At 41.0% G+C, this 21,419-nt stretch overlaps 1 protein-coding gene across 5 annotated transcripts in view; it reads right to left on the bottom strand.

The window, feature by feature from the left end:
* Positions 1-21,419, bottom strand: part of MTMR1 (myotubularin related protein 1) — a 55,163-nt gene that overhangs the window by 29,730 nt on the left and 4,014 nt on the right. Inside the window, exons 2-7 of one of the 5 annotated variants that reach the window (XM_035113258.3) lie at positions 19,150-19,255; positions 13,525-13,548; positions 9,632-9,682; positions 4,004-4,079; positions 522-616; positions 76-183 (exon numbers count right to left, since the gene is read on the bottom strand). In XM_035113258.3, the coding sequence (XP_034969149.2) occupies positions 76-183; positions 522-616; positions 4,004-4,079; positions 9,632-9,682; positions 13,525-13,548; positions 19,150-19,255 (460 nt within the window). The remainder of the gene's footprint in view (positions 1-75; positions 184-521; positions 617-4,003; positions 4,080-9,631; positions 9,683-13,524; positions 13,549-19,149; positions 19,256-21,419) is intronic. The other 4 variants (XM_035113260.3, XM_035113259.3, XM_035113262.3 and 1 more) reach the window with 4 other exon arrangements.

Raw genomic sequence — 21,419 nt, 5'->3', positions numbered from 1 at the left:
TAAGGTACATCACTGGGATTCCACAATGAAATTAAAGCACAATTTAAGTACACTTCTGCAAGATTAAACTGATACCTTGCAAACAATTTCTATTCCACAAGAGTTGTCTCCATGGCTCTGCACTCCAATCTTTTCAACTCTGTTCATCACTCCAAGAGGAACATCAAGAACAAAATGTGGATCCTGAAATTTGAAGAAAAAGAAAACACAATGTTTCTTTATTGCAGGTGTGAGGAAATGTGTAATATTCTGTTTGAGATAAAAATATACAACTATATTAGGCCACATAAAACTGAAACAGTACTTTATGCTTAATTTATACAGGTGAAACTCGGAAAATTAGAATATCGTCGAAAAGTGTATTTATTTCAGTAATGCAACTTTTTATTTTTTATTTTCTTTAATTTTTACAAATTCTTTCTTTTGGAAATTCCACAGTAATAAAACAAATAGTTAGAAAAGCACAGGAGTAAGGCTGTAGCAGAAAGATGCATGATGTGCAATAAGAAAAAAGGGCTCACCCTCTCAACATTCTTGAAATACATTTTGAAATCTGTCACTGATAGTGTACCACTGATGGCTCCAATAAATGGGCAGATATACATGACATCTTTAGCTGGAAAAAATAAGACACTTTATTAGTACTAAAAATCGAACTACAGTATAGGATTATTTTTATTATGTATGAACACACAGGTAAAATACCTCATGTAAAAACTTCTACTAATAAATGCTTTTTTGAGACTGGAATTTACACATGGAACAAACTGAGTTTACACAGCCAATTATTTCAGTTTTTTAAAATAATGCCTATTTCATAGCACTTCAAAAGTAGGCATTTTCATAACTGAAAAATAAAAATAAACAAAAGGCTAGCAAGTTATGGGTTACCTGTAAAATACTTGTTAATTACAAAAAATAAAATACCATCTAGGACATTAAAAATGTTTTTAAGAGCACACTTTTTTATTTTGATAGTTTTGTACAGTCATCTACATTTTCAGTAATAAAAGCCACTGCACAACCCTACTTTGAGGGTGCCTTACAGTGCAATCCTGAATATGTATACTCAGAAGGATGGTACTTAAGAGTATACCGAATTGCAGTCCTAATGTCTGCCATAATATGCATACTTCCCTTCTAATATCTTCAGAATCCAGAACTTTGGAAGCTAAAATCAGAGCTATAAGACATATTTATGGCGGTAGCAGAGAAGAACTGGGTACATTGTGGACAAACAATGTCATAAATTTCAAAATGACTAACATATAAGCTTGGAAAATCAAACATGACATTTAACAGAACCTTTATAACCACATCTCATTCACTGAAAGCCGAACTTATGGCAACTGAGGGAACCATTCTATTACTCCTAACAATGACAACGACATTTAGAAGCAGATCTGAAAGTTCTGTGAATTAGTCACATGGAAGAACTTATCTTGCAGGCAAATGAGCAGACATCGAATCTGGCTTTCCACTTCATAGCCCAGATACAGATTCAAGACAGCACCTTATGAATAAAATATGACCTAACAATTTCATTTGCACTAAGGCATTACTGAGAGTGATACTAAAAAGGTTCTGTGATACATGGTGGCAAAACATACGATTACGCACTCTCCACTCTCCCTAGCGGTGAGAAGTCCAGGGTCAATGCCAAGGTTTTGCTTCCTTTAGGTGAGCCCAGCCACCACAGTTTTATTATGTTTTCATAATATTTAATTTATTTTCAAACCCCTTTCTCTGCAGCCAGGCCAGTATGGCAGAAGGTTGGAGGACACAGAGGCACAGATTACACACCATCCCTCCTCCACCAGCCCACTTCATAGAAGGCATTTTTTTTCACACCATCTTGTTACAAGGTTAGCAACCTGCGCTTCACACTGGAAATGATGGAGAAAGAATCTTCTGTTGGAAATTCAGGCTAAGAAAAAACATTGCAACTAATAACTTTTGTGGGCTTACCTACATGGCAGGTAAGATATTCTTGGAAGCAAGCAAGCAGAAAAATGGGAGTGCATTGATTCCACACCAGTGTGAGTCCCTAAATTGCCTCCAAGGCTGCTTCCATGTACTCTCTGCCTTATCAGTCTCAAAAGCCAAAACCTATCAACTGTTCCCCCTCTAAATATTTCACTTTTAAGTACAGTACTGAAATCCTAGACAGCCTGGAATATAGATATCTAAAGGACTGCTTTCTCCAAACAAAACCTGCACACCAATTAAGTTCTTCCTCAGAGATCCTTCTGTGAGAGCCTCTGCCTTCAAATGCTACGCAGAGGGCTACCAAAATGAGTGTTTTTCCACAGGTAGTTCCCAAACTATTAAACTCCATTCCCAGCAGTTTGCCTGCAATCTTCTGTGTTTGTTGCTTTACTGTTCTTTTTTATTATTATATTTTATTCTAATTTTTCTATTGCTTTGGGACTAGTCTGGAGGGTAAAATACTTTAAATCAAATCAATAATGTACAGAGTGCTGTGAGCATTCAGAGCACATCACATACTCACACACATACCCCCACTGCACATGGGGGAGAAGATACAGTGGTCTGGATATGATCACCTAGTGACTTTACAGCTGAGATGAGATACTAAATCAAGGTTTCCTAAATCAAAACCTAAATTTAGCTTCTGTGCTAAAATATAAAGAGTGATGTTCAATGTTAGTCATACTACAGAAGACCCACTGAAATAAATGGGCTCAAGCTCACCAATTTCAATGGGGTCTACTCTTGAGTGTGACTAACGCTGGACATCACCCCCCAAATATTTTTTTTCATAAACAATGTTCAAATTCATATGAGCAAAACCTGAAAGTTGTAACTATACAGAAACAGGATCTTTAACACTTGAATATTTCCCTCACTAACATTTTAAGCCAGTGCACATTAGCACCAGTTTGGCATTTTGCAAACCTCAGGCTCGCATTGCTATTTTGCGGAATTCATAGTCTGCTATTGAATCCAAATTGCAATTGATTTGTACTTATCATCTGAGTAATTACCACTAAATCACTGTTTGCAATTCAGGATCAAACAGTAAGTGCAAACCACAGTTTCTGGTGTGAACATAATGTCAAGTTATGGCTTGTATTAAAAGTGAAGTAGCAAATGAAATTCATGAAGAGAGGAAGCAGCATGGAAGCCTGAAGCATCTTCCTTAGATAGTTTAGAAAGTTTATAGGATCATGAAAACTATGTGTGAACCAATCCAATCCTTAGGAACACTCCAAACTTTTATTCCGAAGAAGGGGAGGGTTGAGGGGGAGAATATGCTGTATGCCATCCAATCTAGACCACTAGCACTCTACTCCAAAGGTCTGTGATATTATCACAATGGAGGGGGGGAAACTTGAAGAGAAAGTACTTGAAGCTGCATAGAAAAATTAAGTACCCAAGACCGGTACTTGAAACATCAGTCTCACAGCTACTAATTTCTGAGCTAATTTATAATTTATTAAAATTACAATGGTACCTCTGGTTATGAACTTAATTTGTTCCGGAGGTCCATTCTTAACCTGAAACCGTTCTTAACCTGAGGTTTAGCTAATGTGGCCTCCTCCTGCTGCCACGTCGCCATAGTGCGATTTCTGTTCTCATCCTGAGGTAAAGTTCTTAATCCAAAGTACGAATTCCGGATAAGTGGAGACTGTAACCCGAAGTGTTTGTAACACAAGGTGTTTGAAACCCGAGGTACCACTGTATTCTCAGATATGCTTGCCTTTTGTGTTCAGCATTTTCTATGGTCTAACTCAGGTATAAAGGCAGAAATAAATAAAATTTAAAAATGTCCGGTACCACCTTAGAGACCAACTAAGTTTGTTCTGGGTATAAGCTTTGGTGTGCATGCACACTTCTTCAGATACCAGGTATAAAGGTTTAAGGATCCAGAATAAAAACTGATCAATGTAATAATTCTGAAATATATAAAACCGAATGAGTACCGTAGCTTTCATTTTGTGTTTGGCCAATGTTCTCAGCCACTCAGTACCCCACTTACCAATAGCTTTAATTGATTCTCCAGGAAAAAGTGGAGCCTCTTCCATCTGGGCGAGCTTGTTTCCATCCCTCAGTGCCTGGCAGAAATCCAATCTTAAATGTAAATCTTACATTCCATCTGCAGAGCTTAAACAACAACCACAACCACAAGGTGCTTTTGCTAGGAGGTTACAGTAGCAATACAAAATATAGTGATTTCTTATCAAAGCAGGGTTCTTTAACACTACGGGCTGGTGTGGATGTACACATAATTGAAGTTAAAGAGATCAGGGGTGAATTATTCTCCTTCCCTATCCCTTCCAACTTGGATGCAAAATCCCCCTCTCCTTTGCTGAAATGTGGTGTTTCATCAACAATTGTTGATGAAAGTAACCACAGTTTTCATCTAGCCAGTATCTGAAAACAGCTTGGAACCCTGTTTAATTAAGAATCCTGGTAAAGCCTTAAGTATAGTAACTATTGCTGCAAAAGTGATGGGAGAGGGTGAAATTAGTTCCCAAGACGCAAAAGGTAGGGAGGGAGATGGAGATACACTGTGGTCTGTCCCTGATCTCTTAACCATGGATAAGAGTACATCTGCTCAGGTTTTATGCAGCATTACTGGATTTACAGAATAAACAGTGTTGATATTTCCAATATGGATTAGTAGCAAAGCATTCACACAAAGGTAAGACAATCTATTCTAATTAGCACATACAAGACACACAGATATTATAAGTTGTTGAGTATTTTGACATATAGCTCACAGAGAATTTCACAGTGTTTTTTTTATACATATGGCTGATCAAATGTTTTCAAAGTTTTTTTCCTCACTTTATAGCTACTCAGTGCTTTGTGTTTTGTTTTTCAGATCCTGCCCTGTGTCATGTTTTCCCCCTGCTAATGGAGGCCCACAAGCCCCAGAATCCCTCCCAAAATTAAGCAAGGAATGATAAATTATTTGGCTAAAATTTTACATAAGAAAAGCAAATGTCAAGTTGCAATAACTAGATATTGCACTTTCATAATACATTTTTTTAATGTACTCAACAGGTATGCAGTATGTAAATATACATATCCTATATAATAATGTCCATGTTGTCCCTGCGTCCAGTTGTCCCGTGTGTCCCTGGGGTACTGCGCATATCCCCCAGAGACACAGGGATTGGACGGAGGGACAACCAGGGACACAGGGATTGGACCCGCGCTCTCGGGACACAGGGAACAGCCAACTGCCGCTCCGCCAACCGCCGCTCCGAAGCCCAGTCTCATGCTGGAGGTGCGCGGTGAGGCGGCGGGGGAGAGAAGCGCTCCCCCCCCCCGGCAGCCTTGCCGCACACCTCCGGCATGGGACGGCGCTTCCTCGGGGAACCCGAGGAAGCCGAAGCGGCAGCGGGCGCGGAGGGAAGCCCGCTTTGGCTTGGCGGCGGCGGGAAGAAGGGGAGGAATTCCTCCCCTTTTTCCCGCCGCCGCCAAGCCAGTCCCGGAGCCGAATTGCGGCGCGGCGGGGTTTTTCGCCGTTTGCCTCCCCCTCGGGGGAAGGCAAACGGCGAAAAGCCCCCGCTGCGGACTGGCTTGGCGGTGGCGGGAAGACCCGCCACCGCCAAGCCAGTCCCGGAGCCGAATTGCGGCGCGGCGGGGTTTTTCGCCGTTTGCCTCCCCCAGGGGAAGGCAAACGGCGAAAAGCCCCCGCTGCGGACTGGCTTGGCGGTGGCGGGAACATCCCGCCACCGCCAAGCCAGTCCCGGAGCCAAATTGCGGCGCGGCGGGGTTTTTCGCTGTTTGCCTCCCCCAGGGGAAGGCAAACGGCGAAAAACCCCCGCTGCGGACTGGCTTGGCGGTGGCGGGAAGACCCGCCACCGCCAAGCCAGTCCCGGAGCCGAATTGCGGCGCGGCGGGGTTTTTCGCCGTTTGCCTCCCCCTCAGGGGAAGGCAAACGGCGAAAAGCCCCCGCTGCGGACTGGCTTGGCGGTGGCGGGAAGACCCGCCACCGCCAAGCCAGTCCCGGCAGGCCGCTTCCTCTAGCGCCCGTTTTTAAACGGGCTAAAATCCACTAGTCTGTATGTAATATGAGTGACCATTTACTCCATTAGCAATGCCAGCTAGCTTTATTATGGAGACTAACTGTGCAAGAGGAGGTCAGTTTGCGAAGCAGATTTCCCAGAAAGAAAAACAGAATGGAAGCACATCAGATAACTCTGGAAGCTTTAAGAAAGAAATATTTTATTGAAACATTTGTCTATTCCATTTTATTTTCTGCAGTTTGATGGTGCAGCCTGCTTTTATTCTCCTCCGTTTTTAAAACACTCCACAGCTTTGCCCTGCCACAGCTCTTGCTGAACAGAGCTGATTGAGCTGTTCAGCTTTTTGCTCTGCTTGCTTAAAACCATGCTTCATGACCACAGCAGTCTTTTACTACACCAATGATAGTGGAGAGAGCCGTTCAACTGGCCCTCAGGACTCCATTCAAGGAACAATGGATGGTCTCCCCACAGTGGCAGTCCTCTATGGCAAAGGGGATTTCCTTCAGCTCATGAGCCTCAAGTGTCCCTTCCGCAAGCACGGAAAGCATTCCAAATTAATCTCTAGCCATCACCCACTGAAAACCAATCAGCATCTTGATGAAATACCAGTTGTGCACATGTAGGTCTGACTAAGGCACTTACAATAACTGAAGATTCAGCAAGTCAGATTATGAACAGTTTTGCACTGCATAAAACCACTCTGCCATAATAAGCAGATCAACCAAATGACTTGATGTTTTAATCAAACTACACATGATGCAATAACTCTATGTTCATACTTTTAGATCATACTAATGACTTGAGTTCACCCCTGACTGGGACTATTTTTGGGGAGAAATATAGTGTGGACTGTTCATGCCCAGATTTTTTTTTTTTAGAACACAACGTATTTCCTTGTAAGGTTTCAGAATAAAATTTGCAACATTTTAAGTTCTGGCATGTACAAACACCTGGTCAATTTAAAAATAAACGCTCACAGAAGTTCACCACAACTTCTGCTGCATTTCTGATTTACAAGTCAGGATTGATACTGAAATCCTTCCAACGGTTGCCTTCCCGTATGTCCAAATGATGTTCATAGAACTCATGTTTGTATCTGTGCAATACTGCTCTAGCAGAAGTGTGGTGGAATTATTATTTTTTAAGCCAATTTATCACTTGACATTAACAGATTTTGATGTGAAATACTAATATGACATCTGGCATACTATGATTTATACTCCTTATCCTACATACAATATTAACTGGTGTAATTAACTTACTGATTCATTAACTGCATATTTAAAATGTAGACTTTAATAAGCTTTTAATTACAAACACTCACCACTAAATCATATTCAGTTCCACTGGTCTTGTAAATCTATGTGCCTCACTTTACTCACGGAATTCATTTAATATTTGTTTCAAAATGACATATTATTCCAAGTGCAATAATTTGTATTTTTTGTCATTCTAATGTTTTTTTGTACCATGGATCCATCTCTCTATGAACATTTATTATTTTTTATATGTTTTTATTTATTTAAACGGTATAAATCAATAAAATCATATAATCATTGAAAATCATAAAATGTCACCTTTATTGATATTGTAATATTTTAAGCAGCACATTAATGGTTAAAGGGTAACTCCTTAAACTATTTTTAGTCAACACTATTTATTTTACTATATATATATATATACACACACACACACACACACACACACAATCAATCAATCAATCAATCAATCAATCAATATTTGGACTTTATGACCAAGATGCAAATAACTGCTTCATGGCCAAGGGGATTTTGACCTTGAGTTAAGGGGAAGAGCCATAGCTCAATGGTAGAGCATCTGCTTTGCATGCAGAAGATCCCAGGTTCGATCCCCAGCAACTCCAGGTAAAGCAAGGCAAGGTGAGCTGCTGCCAGTCATTGTAGACAATGCTGAGCCAGATGGACCAATGGTCTGACTCCATATAAGGAAGTTTCCTATTTTCTTGAATGGTAGCCCTCCCCACCCCACCCCGGCAAACTGCTTTTGCAATCAGGGACTTCAAAAAGCAAAATGTCGCAAGAAAGAAAGAGGGTTCCAGCTCTTTCAATTATAAAAACAGTCAAAAGTCTCTCTGCACATGTCCAAGCTGTTACACATACCTGAATAACTTCTTCAGATCTTGGCTAATATACTGAAATAAGGAGTGCTTCGTTTTACTGTCTGAACTTACAATTCTTGTTTACATTGAAGTAGGTTACTTAAGAAGCATTCAGAAATTGTGACTTCCCACTTGCCTACTTTCACAGCAGCTGGAAAGCACAGGGATGCAGTGTACCCACAGCCCACACTGACAAGCTGCTGTTGCCAAGTGCAATGAGAGGAAGGAAGGAGGGATATGCTGTCCTCTGCAGTGCAGATGTTGCACAGCTGCAATGGTCGCAAACCAATGCAATCACTGGACTGTGCTTGATACTGAAAGCCACTGGATAACAGCAGAGCTTACCTTTATCCCTCAGTTGCAACTCAGAGAAAATGGCCTGGTAATGGAGTCCATAAATACCTTCCTTCTGCATGTGCCTTAAATGCTAAAAATCTTGTAACCACCCCTGTCAGGCATTCAATGAGCTAAGTATCCATCTTACTCTGACTCCTAGTGTGGACCTTACACTTGTTCCTATTGTGAGTCACCTACACTGGGGGAGGTGAGGCAGCGGTGTAGCTGGCAGCTCAGGCACCCAGGGCGATGTGTGCGCCCTTCACCTGGGGCAGAGCAAGCAGGGGCAGGGCGCACTGCACCTCACTGCCACCTCCCCCTAAACTGTAGGGTGGCTGAGTCGAAGCAAGCCCACACTGCCGTTTGGGGCAGCAAGGACCTTGCACACAGTCTGCCGGGCACCTCAATCTCAGCCACCCAACAGCTGAGGGGGGGAGAGTGGGCAGACGCAACCCCCATGGCCTAGGTCAACAGGGGCCAAACACAGATGGGAGCAGGACCGTGGGTTACCAATCCAAAGCCTGCTGCAATGGGGTATGTCTGCAATGGCCTTTAAATTTTGTGCTTTTTACAAGAAGCAGTCTGCATCTCTCACTTGTAATGACTATGTTCTGCACACCATTAGAAATGATACGCCTATGGCCTCACTTCTAGTATTTTAAAAGTAATCAAAGGAACTGTACATATTTACCAATGTTTATGGGAAAAACCATAAATATAATCTGCTATGTACCTCAAGACAATGGCACTGCTCTAAACTACCCCCTAGCTTTAATGGATGTTTAGCTATGAGTATGTGTTATATGTACCTCCTGAATTCAAAGGAGAAAGCTCCAGAGAAGTATTAATTTTCACAAGCAAGGGAGGATTTAGGGGAGTTTGTGACTGGTTCACCCGCACTGGGCACCAAACCAAGAGGGCACTGCAATGGAAGGTGAGAGGTTGGGGGGGGCACCAAACTGTGGCATCACACAGGGCACTGCTGAAATTTTAAAGTCCAAAGTCCACCACTGTTCACAAGCACTGAAAAATAGTTTTAAAACTATTCTCGAACTTCTGAAGAGTAGGTAACAAAAATGAGAATTTTCACATCTCCAACATTCACAGTGACATTCTATAGAGTTAGTGAACAAAGATGAGTAAAACTTGCCACCTGATCAACTTCTGCGCCAGAAGGATAACCATTGTGTCCATCCTGAATCTCCTGAATAGCATGATGCAGCAGTGGGCAAGCAGAAGTAAGAGAAAAAACATGCACATAACAGGTGAAAGGAGAGAATTTTAAAAACTGAGACAGTAGATACTCCAAAAGTAATGTATTTGGTAAGCTTTTTCATTCCTTGCAAAAATCAAATAGATCAAGCAGAGACTTTAGCACCTATTAGATCCAGTCATGGTTTGTTTTTTTTAAATATTGGGACGATCTGAAATATAGACATTCCTATTCTTCCAAACGTAAGTCCAGGTACCAAAGAACACAAAGTATGTACTGTCTTTTCTTTTCTTTTCTTTTTTGAAACAAGCAATCTTTAAAATAGCAAAGACAAAATGCAGAGTATAAAGTAGGTCACATGCTTGACATAAAAGAAGGAATTGATTATAGACCAATAAGAGAATCCATGCAGCTATTTAAAGATAAAACAATTAAATATTTGCATCCTCAATAGAAATATTAAGACAGTTGAAGAACTGCTAATAGCTTAATGGTTCCATCTGCAGATCTGCCCATTACCACAAACCCTGATACTGTGTTGTTATTGTAGCTGGATATGCCAGCAAGACACTTTAGAAGCAGATTTAACCATTTCTGATCATTTGTTTCTTAAGATTTTGTTGCATAAAATATTTTTACACACACCAGCTGGATCAGCAAGAACATAATTCATCAAAATATATAAAGGTCCATTTCTTTGTATTTGTTCCTTCTCCAGACACAACTTTAAGGAGGTGCTTTCTGAAGTACTTGCATTTCAGAGACTTCACTGATATTTTTACAACATTTACTTTGTACAGATTCAGCTGGTTAACAGCTTCCTTAGTTTATGAGATTGCTTTTAAGCCCAGGTGAGTACTAGGTCACAACTGTTGAAAGGGAGGAATTATTATTTGAACAGGCAACATCTTGTGTTCAAACCTCAAAATTCAAAAGCTGAATTTACTGCAGCTCTATAAATTAGGCCCCAAAAGTTAGGTACTAGCCTACAATTTTTTTAATTGCCTGCTCTTTACGCATAAAAAAGACTGGGCAGGTATGGACAGAGCACTCCACCTCTTCTTTGCCAGCCCAACTCAAAAGTAAAAATCAGGCTAGTAGTAAAAAGGCTGCAAACTGGAATGCAGCAGGCTGGTGTAGGAGGCATGGAGTGCTCCCTTCCTCCACCTCCTCTGCCAGCCTGCTTGGTTTCTATGCTGACTGAGCAGGAAGAGACTTTGTGTTCTGTATGTTCAACACAGAAACACAGCAGACTGGTGGTGGGGGAATGGAATCAAGCTTGCATGCTTGATTTTTATGCTGGACATACAGAAATGGGGCTTCATCCTCTTGTGTTTCCAGCAGAAGAGTGCAGCAGCCTGGTAATAAAGACATGAATCACTGCCCTTTCACCACAGGACAATACTGTTTCTGATTCTGACATATCCAGCAAAAAATATAGTGGGCTAGCAGAGGAGAGATGGGTCAGCCTGCTTTTCCTCTGTCATCATGATTGGTTTCTGTACTGGCTGTGGAGTAGCAGCCAGAATGCGAGCAGAACAAGCTGGCAAAGGAGGGACAGAATGATCTCCTCCACCACCACCAGCCCACCTCCATGGAATCCCGTAAGTTTTCTCTCAGTCACCTAGCTTGCTGCCAATCATAATGTGGAAACATGGCCTGAGCCATGCTGGGCCAAATATTGAAGTAACTGTGTAAGTTCCACAATACTTTTTAAAAAATAATTCCTATTAAACCACAAAATAATGTTCAGTTGACCTGAAATATGCTAGTAGCTAAACTTTCACATAATTAAGATTTCCAACATTTTTATAATTTCCATTTATAAAGAGAAGAATGATACTATGAAGCAAATTTCCCCATCAGGACTATTGCTGAAGAATACAGATGCACTTGCATCGTACTGCAGGAAGAATTATGGCAGTACCAGATATTATTATTTTTTAGTTTTGAACAAGCAGAAGCAAAGATCAGGAGGAGAAGGCTAAAGCAATGCAAACTGTAAAAGAACTACCAAAAAGCTTAGCAAGAAAAAAAAATTACACATAATTTTAACTGTAATCATTTTTACTTTGTCCTTAGATTTATGTGTATCACTATTCAATAGATAACAGTTTGATGAAATTATATGTAAGCATTCTGGGAGTCTGTTAATCTAGAGAGCAGGATAAAAAATGCTGTATTTTAAGCCTTTTTGGTAAGAGGCAAGGCAGGTAGTAACCCACTCTTCCTTTTTTGAGTAGCAGCCTAAGTCAGGATTTACCTTCCACTTCCTCTCATTCTATGACTGAATAGTGGCTGGAGGGAAACTGAAGTTATGCCCCAAATGCTTCATTGGCCTTAACATTCTATTGTCCTTTGAAAGCATCACCAACATCCAAAGAATGCGCCTCTTCCAAACAAAACAATACAGAAGAGGGATGCCAGGACCAGAAAGAAAATGAGACTAGGATTTCAATGGAAGCAGACCTATGCTAGCCTTCCAAATAAGTCCTCAAAGGTTGTTAGACCAGGAATATTAGCTCTTTATGGCACACTAGTATATAGAAATGGGTGGGGAAGCCAACTGCATCAGTTTTAAACAGCTTGCCTGCCTGTTCCCCTAGAAATTATTTTCACTCACCACTGGAGATTGGGTAATTGGCTGTTCTATGTGCCATCTCAGGGTACAAAGCAAGGGAGTGGGAGGAATATTTGCACCCGGGGGTGTGGGGACGCATGGATTCTAGAATAGGCAAGAGCAATCTCCAGCCTGCAGGCAGAATTAGGCCTACCAGGGGTCCTAATCTGTCCCAAGAGGTACAAAGGAGACTGCAAAGGAACAATTGGGAGTGTTAGAGTATGCTTCTGATTGTTCCCCTGCAAGCAGAGCATTTTTAATTTGGTGCTCAATGCAACCCCTGCAGAGATTGGCTCCATCTGGGAACTCCCAACCTAGAGCTCCCAAGGAGCCAATTCCTGCTGCAAATAGGGTTTGCATACTTCCTTGGATGACATAGCTCAATGCAAGCCATACCTACAAACATATATTTTTCTTTTGCACCCGGGCCTGACCTCAAGAAATGGTAGCATGCTAGATGTGTGTTCCTAACTTTTTCCTTTGAAGCTAAATCACCTGATGTCATAGAGACATTAAGTGATGGGGGAGCTCAGGATCCAACTGTTCCTCTGCCCTGATTTGAAACTTCATTTGCTGATTTGAAACTGAAGGCAACAAAAAAACAAATACAGTGTACTGTACATGTTTTTTTTAATATCCAGAATGAACACTGGATGACACATTTTAGCAATTCTGGGACAAAAATGTATGTCATTGCAGCAGTGCCTAACTTCACAGATTTAGAATTTTCCACTAAGAGTCTTGCTATTATGGGAATGCGTGCATAAACTAATTCAAATCTTATTTAAGTAGGATAGACTAAAATGTATTGTTTGTTCTTTGGTTCCTTCAAATATATGTAGCACACAGAAAACATTAACACTGGTAATACATTACTGTACTCTGTGCTCCAAAACATGTAAGCATCAGTTGAGGGGGCCTATGTGTCAGAATTAATGTAATAAAACTTAAATTAGTACCATGCATTTCCACCATAACTTAAATATACTGCGCTCTCACATACTGGCTTTTACTGCTCATGACAACACTGTAATGTACATAAAACATTTCTATGGCAAACAAGCTGTTGCACTGCATAGCAAGATGGCCCGACTGGTTTAAACCAACCATTAATGAAGTAAAGAAGAACACTTAGGCACACTGAATTCTCAACACAGCACAAAAACACAAACAGGTAAAAGGCTGACTTGCCAATAGCCACATTTATTCTTACCCTTATAGTAGGCCTCCTGTATACCTGTTAGTTAAAATACAAATATTATCCAACAAGTCACATATTCAAATCCTACATTTGGGAAATACCACCTACAGGCCCATATTACTAGCATACCAATGACCATGCTATTCTTTACATGATCACTTGTGACACAGTTAAATAGAAATGAATCACGAGGCCCTATGTATCCATGATGATAGGGTAAGCAAGACAAATCAAGACAGTGGTACCTCGGTTTGCGAACGCAATCCATTCCGCGGAGGCATTTGCTCGCCGAGGTATTCGCTCGCCGAAGGCATACTTATGCGTGCACAAAGCACCGATAGAGTGCTTCTGCGCATGCGCAAGCTGTGCAGATCGCGTCTGCACATCCGACACCACGGAACCTGGATGTAAACACTTCCAGGTCTGCGGCGTCCGTAAACTGAGGTTTTTGTAAACAGAGGTAGTCGTAAACCGAGGTTCCACTGTACGCTTTCGAGGTTGGTGCAGTATGGCAGGCTGAATAAACAAACCCAAAGGGTGGAATATTCTGTCAGCAGATCTTGTAATACTGCTTAAGGAACCATCAAGATCGTACAATTGTTTGTCTGATGTTTTAAAATATTTTAAATTGTGACAGTAAAAAAAAAAGGAATTAGTGATATGCAATACTAGTCTATCAAAGCAGACCCATTAAAGTTAATGGATATGACTAACTTAGATACATTAATTTCAGTGGGTCTACTCCAAGTACGCCTTAATTGAATGCAACCTGCACACTTTAATGAGAGCATGTGTTTCCACTGCTTCTACATGCATTGAAAAATTTGGAGCTGAAATAGTTTGGCTTCACCTATAATTCGATCAAGGGCAGTTAACCTTTATTTGGCCTAAGGGTGACATTGAATGTAGAAAACCTTCTGGAGATCACAAACCCTGATGGATGTGGCCACCTTAAACACACACACATGCCATAACCCCACACATCAGAGCTACACCCTTCTTCAAAGTGCTTTGAAAAACAGAGTGGTCTTTGAGGTGGGGGCAGGAGAGAGTGTGTAATGCAGCTTTTCTCCCCATGTGCAAGTTTCCTCTGCTGTGTCCAATGCTGCAATTGGAAAGAGGAAGGGTTACAGAGAGAAAATTCAGGTCAGCAAAGGACCTGTGACCACCATCACTGCTAGATAATAATAGCGCTCAGGAATAAGGAAGGAGCGCTTCAATCTGTTAGCAATGTTAGCAGGAAGAGGAGAGGTGCTTCATTCAGTCCTCCTGCTGCTGTTACTCTGCAAAAAAAATTGTTTGGGGGCTGGCAGGCCAGAGGAAAATATTGGGTGGGCCAATCTAGCCTGTTATCGGGGTGGGGGTACAGTTCACCATCCCTAAATTAAATAATAATGTGCAAGCTTTGTGTACCTATGCTTAACTGACACAGGCATGCTCTGTGTGGGCCGAAGATATACATTAAGACCCACGGTGGAAGGAATCAGATGATACAAATCAAAGGACAACATAGTTGTACAAACAAAGAAGAAAAAATGTGGGTCAGAACACCATCAACTTAGCCAACAAATTATCACAAAATGGATGACCTAATAATAGGGACCCCTTCATGGATCAATGCCTTGTCGTGGCGAAGGGGCTTGAATAACTCAGAGAAGCTATGAGCTATGCCATGCAGGACCACCCAAGATGGACAGGTCATAGTGGAGAGTTTTGACTAAACGTGATCCACCTGGAGAAGGAACTGGCAAGCCACTCCAGTATCCCTGCCAAGAAAACTCCATGGGCAAAGACAACAGGCACATAAAAGTTGTGACGCTGGAAGATGAGCCCCTCAGGTCGGAAGGCGCCCAAGATGCTACTGAGGAAGAGCGGAGGACAAGTACAAGTAGATTCAGAGCTGATGAAGCGGCTGGGAGAAGGCCGAAAGGTCGCTCAGTTGCGGATATGCCTGGAAGCGAAAGGAAAGTCCAATGCTGCAAAGAAAGATATTGCATAGGAACCTGGAATGTAAGAACCATGGATGGAGGTAAGCTGGATGTGGTCAAAAATGAGATGACAAGAATAAATATTGACATCCTAGGCATCAGTGAACTAAAATGGAAGGGAATGGGCGAATTCAGTTCGGATGACTATCATATCCACTACTGTGGGCAAGAATCTGGTAAAAGAAATGGAGTGACCCTCATAGTCAACAAAAGAGTGGCAAAAGCTGTAATGGGATGCAATGTCAAAAATGACAGAATGATCTCGATACGAATCCAAGGTAGACCTTTTAACATCACAGTAATCCAAGTTTATGCACCAACTACCGGTGCTGAAGAAACTGAAATTGACCAATTCTATGAAGACTTACAACACCTTCTAGAAATGACACCAAAGAAGGATGTTCTTCTCATTACAGGGGACTGGAATGCTAAAGTAGGGAATCAAGAGATAAAAGGAACAACTGGCAAGTTATACATTATACAGGAGGCAGCAACAAAAACCATCCCAAGGAAAAGGAATTGCAAGAAAGCAAAATGGGTGTCCAATGAGGCCTTACAAATAGCGGGGGGAGAGGAGGCAAGCAAAATGCAAGGGAGATAGGGAAAGATACAGGAAACTGAATGCAGATTTCCAAAAAATAGCAAGGAGAGACAAGAGGGCCTTCTTAAACGAGCAATGCAAAGAAATAGAGGAAAACAATAGAATGGGGAAAACCAGAGATCTATTCAAGAAAACTGGAGATATGAAAGGAACATTTCGTACAAAGATTACCATAATAAAGGACAAAAGTGGTAAGGACCTAACAGAAGCAGAAGACATCAAGAAGAGGTGGCAAGAATACACAGAGGAATTATACCAGAAAGATATGGAGGTCTCGTACACCCCAGGTAGTGTGGTTGCTGACCTTGAGCCAGACATCTTGGAGAGTGAAGTCAAATGGGCCTTAGAAAGCACTGCAAATAACAAGGCCAGTGGAAGTGATGATATTCCAGCTGAACGATTTAAAATTTTAAAAGAGGATGCTGTTAAGGTGCTACACCCAATATGCCAGCAAGTATGGAAAACTCAGCAATGGCCGGCTTCATTGACTATGCAAAAGCCTTTGACTGTGTCGACCACAGCAAACTATGGCAAGTTCTTAAAGAAATGGGGGTGCCTGTTCACCTCATCTGTCTCCTGAGAAATCTTTATGTGGGACAAGAAGCTACAGTTAGAACTGGATATGGAACAACTGAGTGGTTCAAAATTGGGAAAGGAGTACGACAAGGTTGTATATTGTCTCCCTGCTTATTTAACTTATATGCAGAATTCATCATGTGAAAGGCTGGACCAGATGAATCCCAAGCCGGAATTAAGATTGCCGGAAGAAATATCAACAACCTCAGATATGCAGATGACACAACCTTGACGATTTGAACTTTAGAAAAAAGACGGCAGTGGACGGTTGCGAGGAATCCCCAATTTCTTGAAGCATGGGAACCCAAATAAAAAAATTCTCTAGACGATTTGGCATAACATTCGGTTTGATTGATATATATATGTGTATAATTTGAAATAATGAATGTGATATAATTGGTTTTAATTGGAAAATTAATAAAAATATATTTTAAAAAAACAACAAAGGTCCGTATAGTTAAAGCTATGGTTTTCCCAGTAGTGATGTATGGAAGTGAGAGCTGGACCATAAAGAAGGCTGATCGCCGAAGAATTGATGCTTTTGAATTATGGTGCTGGAGGAGACTCTTGAGAGTCCCATGGACTGCAAGAAGATCAAACCTATCCATTCTGAAAGAAATCAGCCCTGAGTGCTCACTGGAAGGACAGATCGTGAAGCCGAGGCTCCAATACTTTGGCCACCTCATGAGAAGAGAAGACTCCCTGGAACAGACCCTGATGTTGGGAAAGATTGAGGGCACTAGGAGAAGGGGACGACAGAGGACAAGATGGTTGGACAGTGTTCTTGAAGCTACGAACATGAGTTTGACCAAACTGCGGGAGGCAGTGGAAGACAGGAGTGCCTGGCGTGCTATGGTCCATGGGGTCATGAAGAGTCGGACACGACTAAACGACTAAACAACAACAACAACAATAATAATAGGGAAAGAGCCTATCTGTACCTTCCTCACAACTCTATAACTTACTACAAGAACAATGGCTAGAAACAATCTTTATTTTTCAATGCAGGTTAACCAGAACTTAAAACTACTTACTACAGTTTAAAAACACAGGTAGGCAATAGCCTATATACTGATGCAGGATTTTTCTATACAGGCGAGTCTCAACTTACATGGAAGTTACGTTCCGGGGACAGCACTTAAAGCCAAAATCACATATAGTCAACATACATTGGGTTTAATGGCAGTTGGGATTGCCAAGCTCTTTTTTCCTAGATGTCTGCCACCTTTTCACTCCCCTTTTTAAATAAAAAAATAGTAAGTGCATAAAGCTGAATGTGCACAAGTTAAAGGCACATAAGTTGTGGGATACTTGTACTTATTCCAGATACACCTGGCATCAACAATTTGCCCCAGTACTAGAGCACTGACTGTTAAGTGGCTCAGTCATCAATACCTGACTGTGGTGACTTTAAAAGATTCCTTCCTTTTCAAACATGTGTTATGTTTGCCAAAAAAGAGATATGTTAAAATAAACTCTGTTCTTGAGGACTGCATTAGAATTCCCCAGTACAGTACATTGAATACAAGCTCTAAAAACTCAGATTCTACAGGGAAAGTACAACAGCTATAATGCCAAAATTGCCACATTCATTTATCCAAGGCAGCAGCCGTGGCCCAGAGAAAGCATTACATTTTGCTGCCACATGTTACAGAAGTTCCAAGTACAAAATTCTGTATGCTTCTATAGAGAAAAACATATGAGGAGAATTTTTTAATAGAATCTGATCAAGCCTGCTTCAACAGTTTCATCTATAGGTATAAAAGGTAAAGGGACCCCTGACTATTAGGTCCAGTCATGACTGACTCTGGGGTTGCAGCGCTCATTTCGCGTTATTGGCCAAGGGAGCCGGCGCACAGCTTCCAGGTCATGTGGCCAGCATGACAAAGCCGCTTCTGGTGAACCAGAGCAGCACACAGAAGCACTGTTTACCTTCCCGCTGTAGCGGTACCTATTTATCTACTTGCACTTTGACGTGCTTTCGAACTGCTAGGTGGGCAGGAGATGGGACCAAACAACGGGAGCTCACCCTGTCGCAGGGATTCGAACTGCCGACTTTCTGATCGGCAAGCCCTAGGATAGGAACAATCTATTTCCTATTCATGGGAGAGTAAGAGTTTCCTACTTCTAGAGAGAATCTACTGCCTTTTGAATCCATAAAACACTGGTGAATTACTTAATTTGCTTTAAATGAAACAAGACAAATATTCATTTGGCTGCTTTACTTGAGGAATGCAAGGCTATTTGCTTGCTTTTTTAAATCAAAAAGCAAAGGTGAAAGATAATTTATCAGATCTAACTGCTTCACATATAAAATCTTATTCTTTCATATTATCATCTTAACCCTTTTCTCAGATGACAGAAAGATGCATTTTTTGTTTTTGCTCTCCATTCCCTTGCATATCTTATTTGGGATAAGGACTGAAGTGGCACCATATACGTAAATTAAAAGAATGAATAAATAAGACTTACCCGGTACTCTCTGGATACACTGTCTGAGGGCACAGAACCTGAAATCTGACTAGAAATTGTAGCAGCAATGAGTTGCTTGCACCATTCAACGTGTGATCCTGTCGGGCTACAAGAACAGAATATATAACAAGTTACTTAGCAAAAGGGTCTTACTTTATGAATAACTACTGAACATTTAGATTCTGCATTAATCATTTAATTTAGATGATCCTTCAAACCATGGTTTTACAGATCAGAAATAAACAGCACATTTGCATGACCACTCTCTGCCCCCTCATGTGCAGATTCCCTTCTCCATTTCCATGTTTCCTTGACAGTAACATCTGAAAAGGAAAGACTATAGTTAGCACTAGCTGCAAAAGAAAGATTTTGAAAATGCACTTCAAACCATGTTTTCAAAATCGTAGTTTGGAAGTTATCCTGAAACATATTTTGCCCAACAGACATCACAGCAAGTCAATGCTTGAAGCGAGTAGGAAACTATCCCACTTATAAAGCAGATCTAAAATATTTTTTCGTCTTTTCAAGTTATGTAATTATATGTGGCCTTATTTATACCATCCTGAATTTTCTTCTTCCTCTCCCATTGTGAGCACTCTTTATACCGTAATAACCCAGAAATGGGGGAACTGGTGTGTGAGAAGGCAGAGGCAATTTTTAAAGAAGTATTTTAAAACATTAATTTTTCTACTGAGCAGACAAAAACAGTTAACAAAAACAAGCTGTGGAAAGAATAATACTAGGAAAGTCTTCTGACTTGAAAAAATAACTGGACAACAAGACGAGAAAAATGATATCTGTTTAAGCATGAACATTTGTAACTAGAAGCATACAGATTATAGACCAAGTAGGTTTTTAGGGTTAGCAAATCCCAGGAATTTAACTGGATGACCCATTAAGTCTTAGCAAGAGGTTCTTTCTTTAAGAATGCCTAAATACTCAGGAAAAAACATGAAAGCAATTTCCTGAAACAGGCTGAAGTGGTTTGGCATCAAAAACTGAGAAGACTGCCATATTCTGGGAAGTGATGTGGGAATTTGAGATATGCTACAACCAGTTTTGCACATCAAAGTGCAAGTAGATAAATAGGTACTGCAACAGCGGGAAGGTAAACGGTGTTTCCGTGGGCTGCTCTGGTTCGCCAGAAGTGGCTTTGTCATGCTGGCCACATGAGCTGGAAGCTGTACGCCGGCTCCCTCGGCCAATAACGCGAGATGAGCGCCACAACCCCGGAGTCTGTCATGACTGGACCTAAAGGTCAGGGGTCCCTTTACCTTTACCTTTGCAACAAGTTTCAGCTAGTGAAATATTAAAAGGAATGGAGACAATGTATTTTCAGTAACTTACTTTCCATGGAAAACAAACTTCCTTCAACCTAATTAAAGTCTACAGTAAAGGGCAGGTTATATAAATGATTCAATGTTGCTGAGAATTGTACTAGAACTGGGGAAATCAAAGTTCAAATTCATGAGGCTGATGTGGGATAGATTTTTTTCTGAACTTTATTTCTCATTTTTTTAAAAATATGTCTTATTGGTTCATTAGCAACAATGAATGTAAATATATTAAGCAAGCTGAGCAAAATATCAAGGTTGTATTTGTTTCACAGGTGATTGTCCCTAGTAAGTATGTGACACATTGTGACAGGTCAAATACTTCTGGTTTTTTAAACTTGGGATATTTTTTTTAACTTGGGATATTTTCTGTTAGCTCAATTAAAAATACAACTAAATTATACATATTAAGTTAGATCAGTCTAGATTAGAAAAATTTTCTGATGCAATTTGAAAATATTCTGATACAAGTTACCCAATGGAAAATTTTCAAATTAATTTTTTTTATGGAGAACTCACACACCACTCCCCACTTCCTTTCTGCTCCCTCATCCCCTAGTGCCTATGCCTCAGGTGTGTGGGACCTCATGCCTGCATGCCAAAAGTGGTCCTCCAGGCGTCTCTGTTTGGTCCTAAGAACACTTCCCAAGGCAAATCTCCTCTTCTCTGTCTACTCCACCTCTATTTAGCCCTTCTTGTGTTGCTTCTCAATATCTATTTTAGAGTAAGTCCCTTGGGTTTTGGACTTAAACCATATTTTTTTAAACATCAACAACACCATGTACGTCAATATTGCTATATATATAAATAACGCTATTTGGAGGGGAGTTGTGAGGAAAGGGGAGATGGAGGAACAGCAGTTTCTCTAAGGCTGCCTAATAACAAGTCCTTGGCTGAGGCAGCATTTGAACTGGGGACTTCAGAGTCGGCAGCTCA

Source organism: Zootoca vivipara, chromosome Z2 (genome assembly GCF_965207765.1).
Source record: "Zootoca vivipara chromosome Z2, rZooViv2.hap1.1, whole genome shotgun sequence".
NCBI classification, from domain to species: Eukaryota; Metazoa; Chordata; class Lepidosauria; order Squamata; family Lacertidae; genus Zootoca; species Zootoca vivipara.
This window is presented reverse-complemented; position numbering and strand designations above follow the sequence as displayed.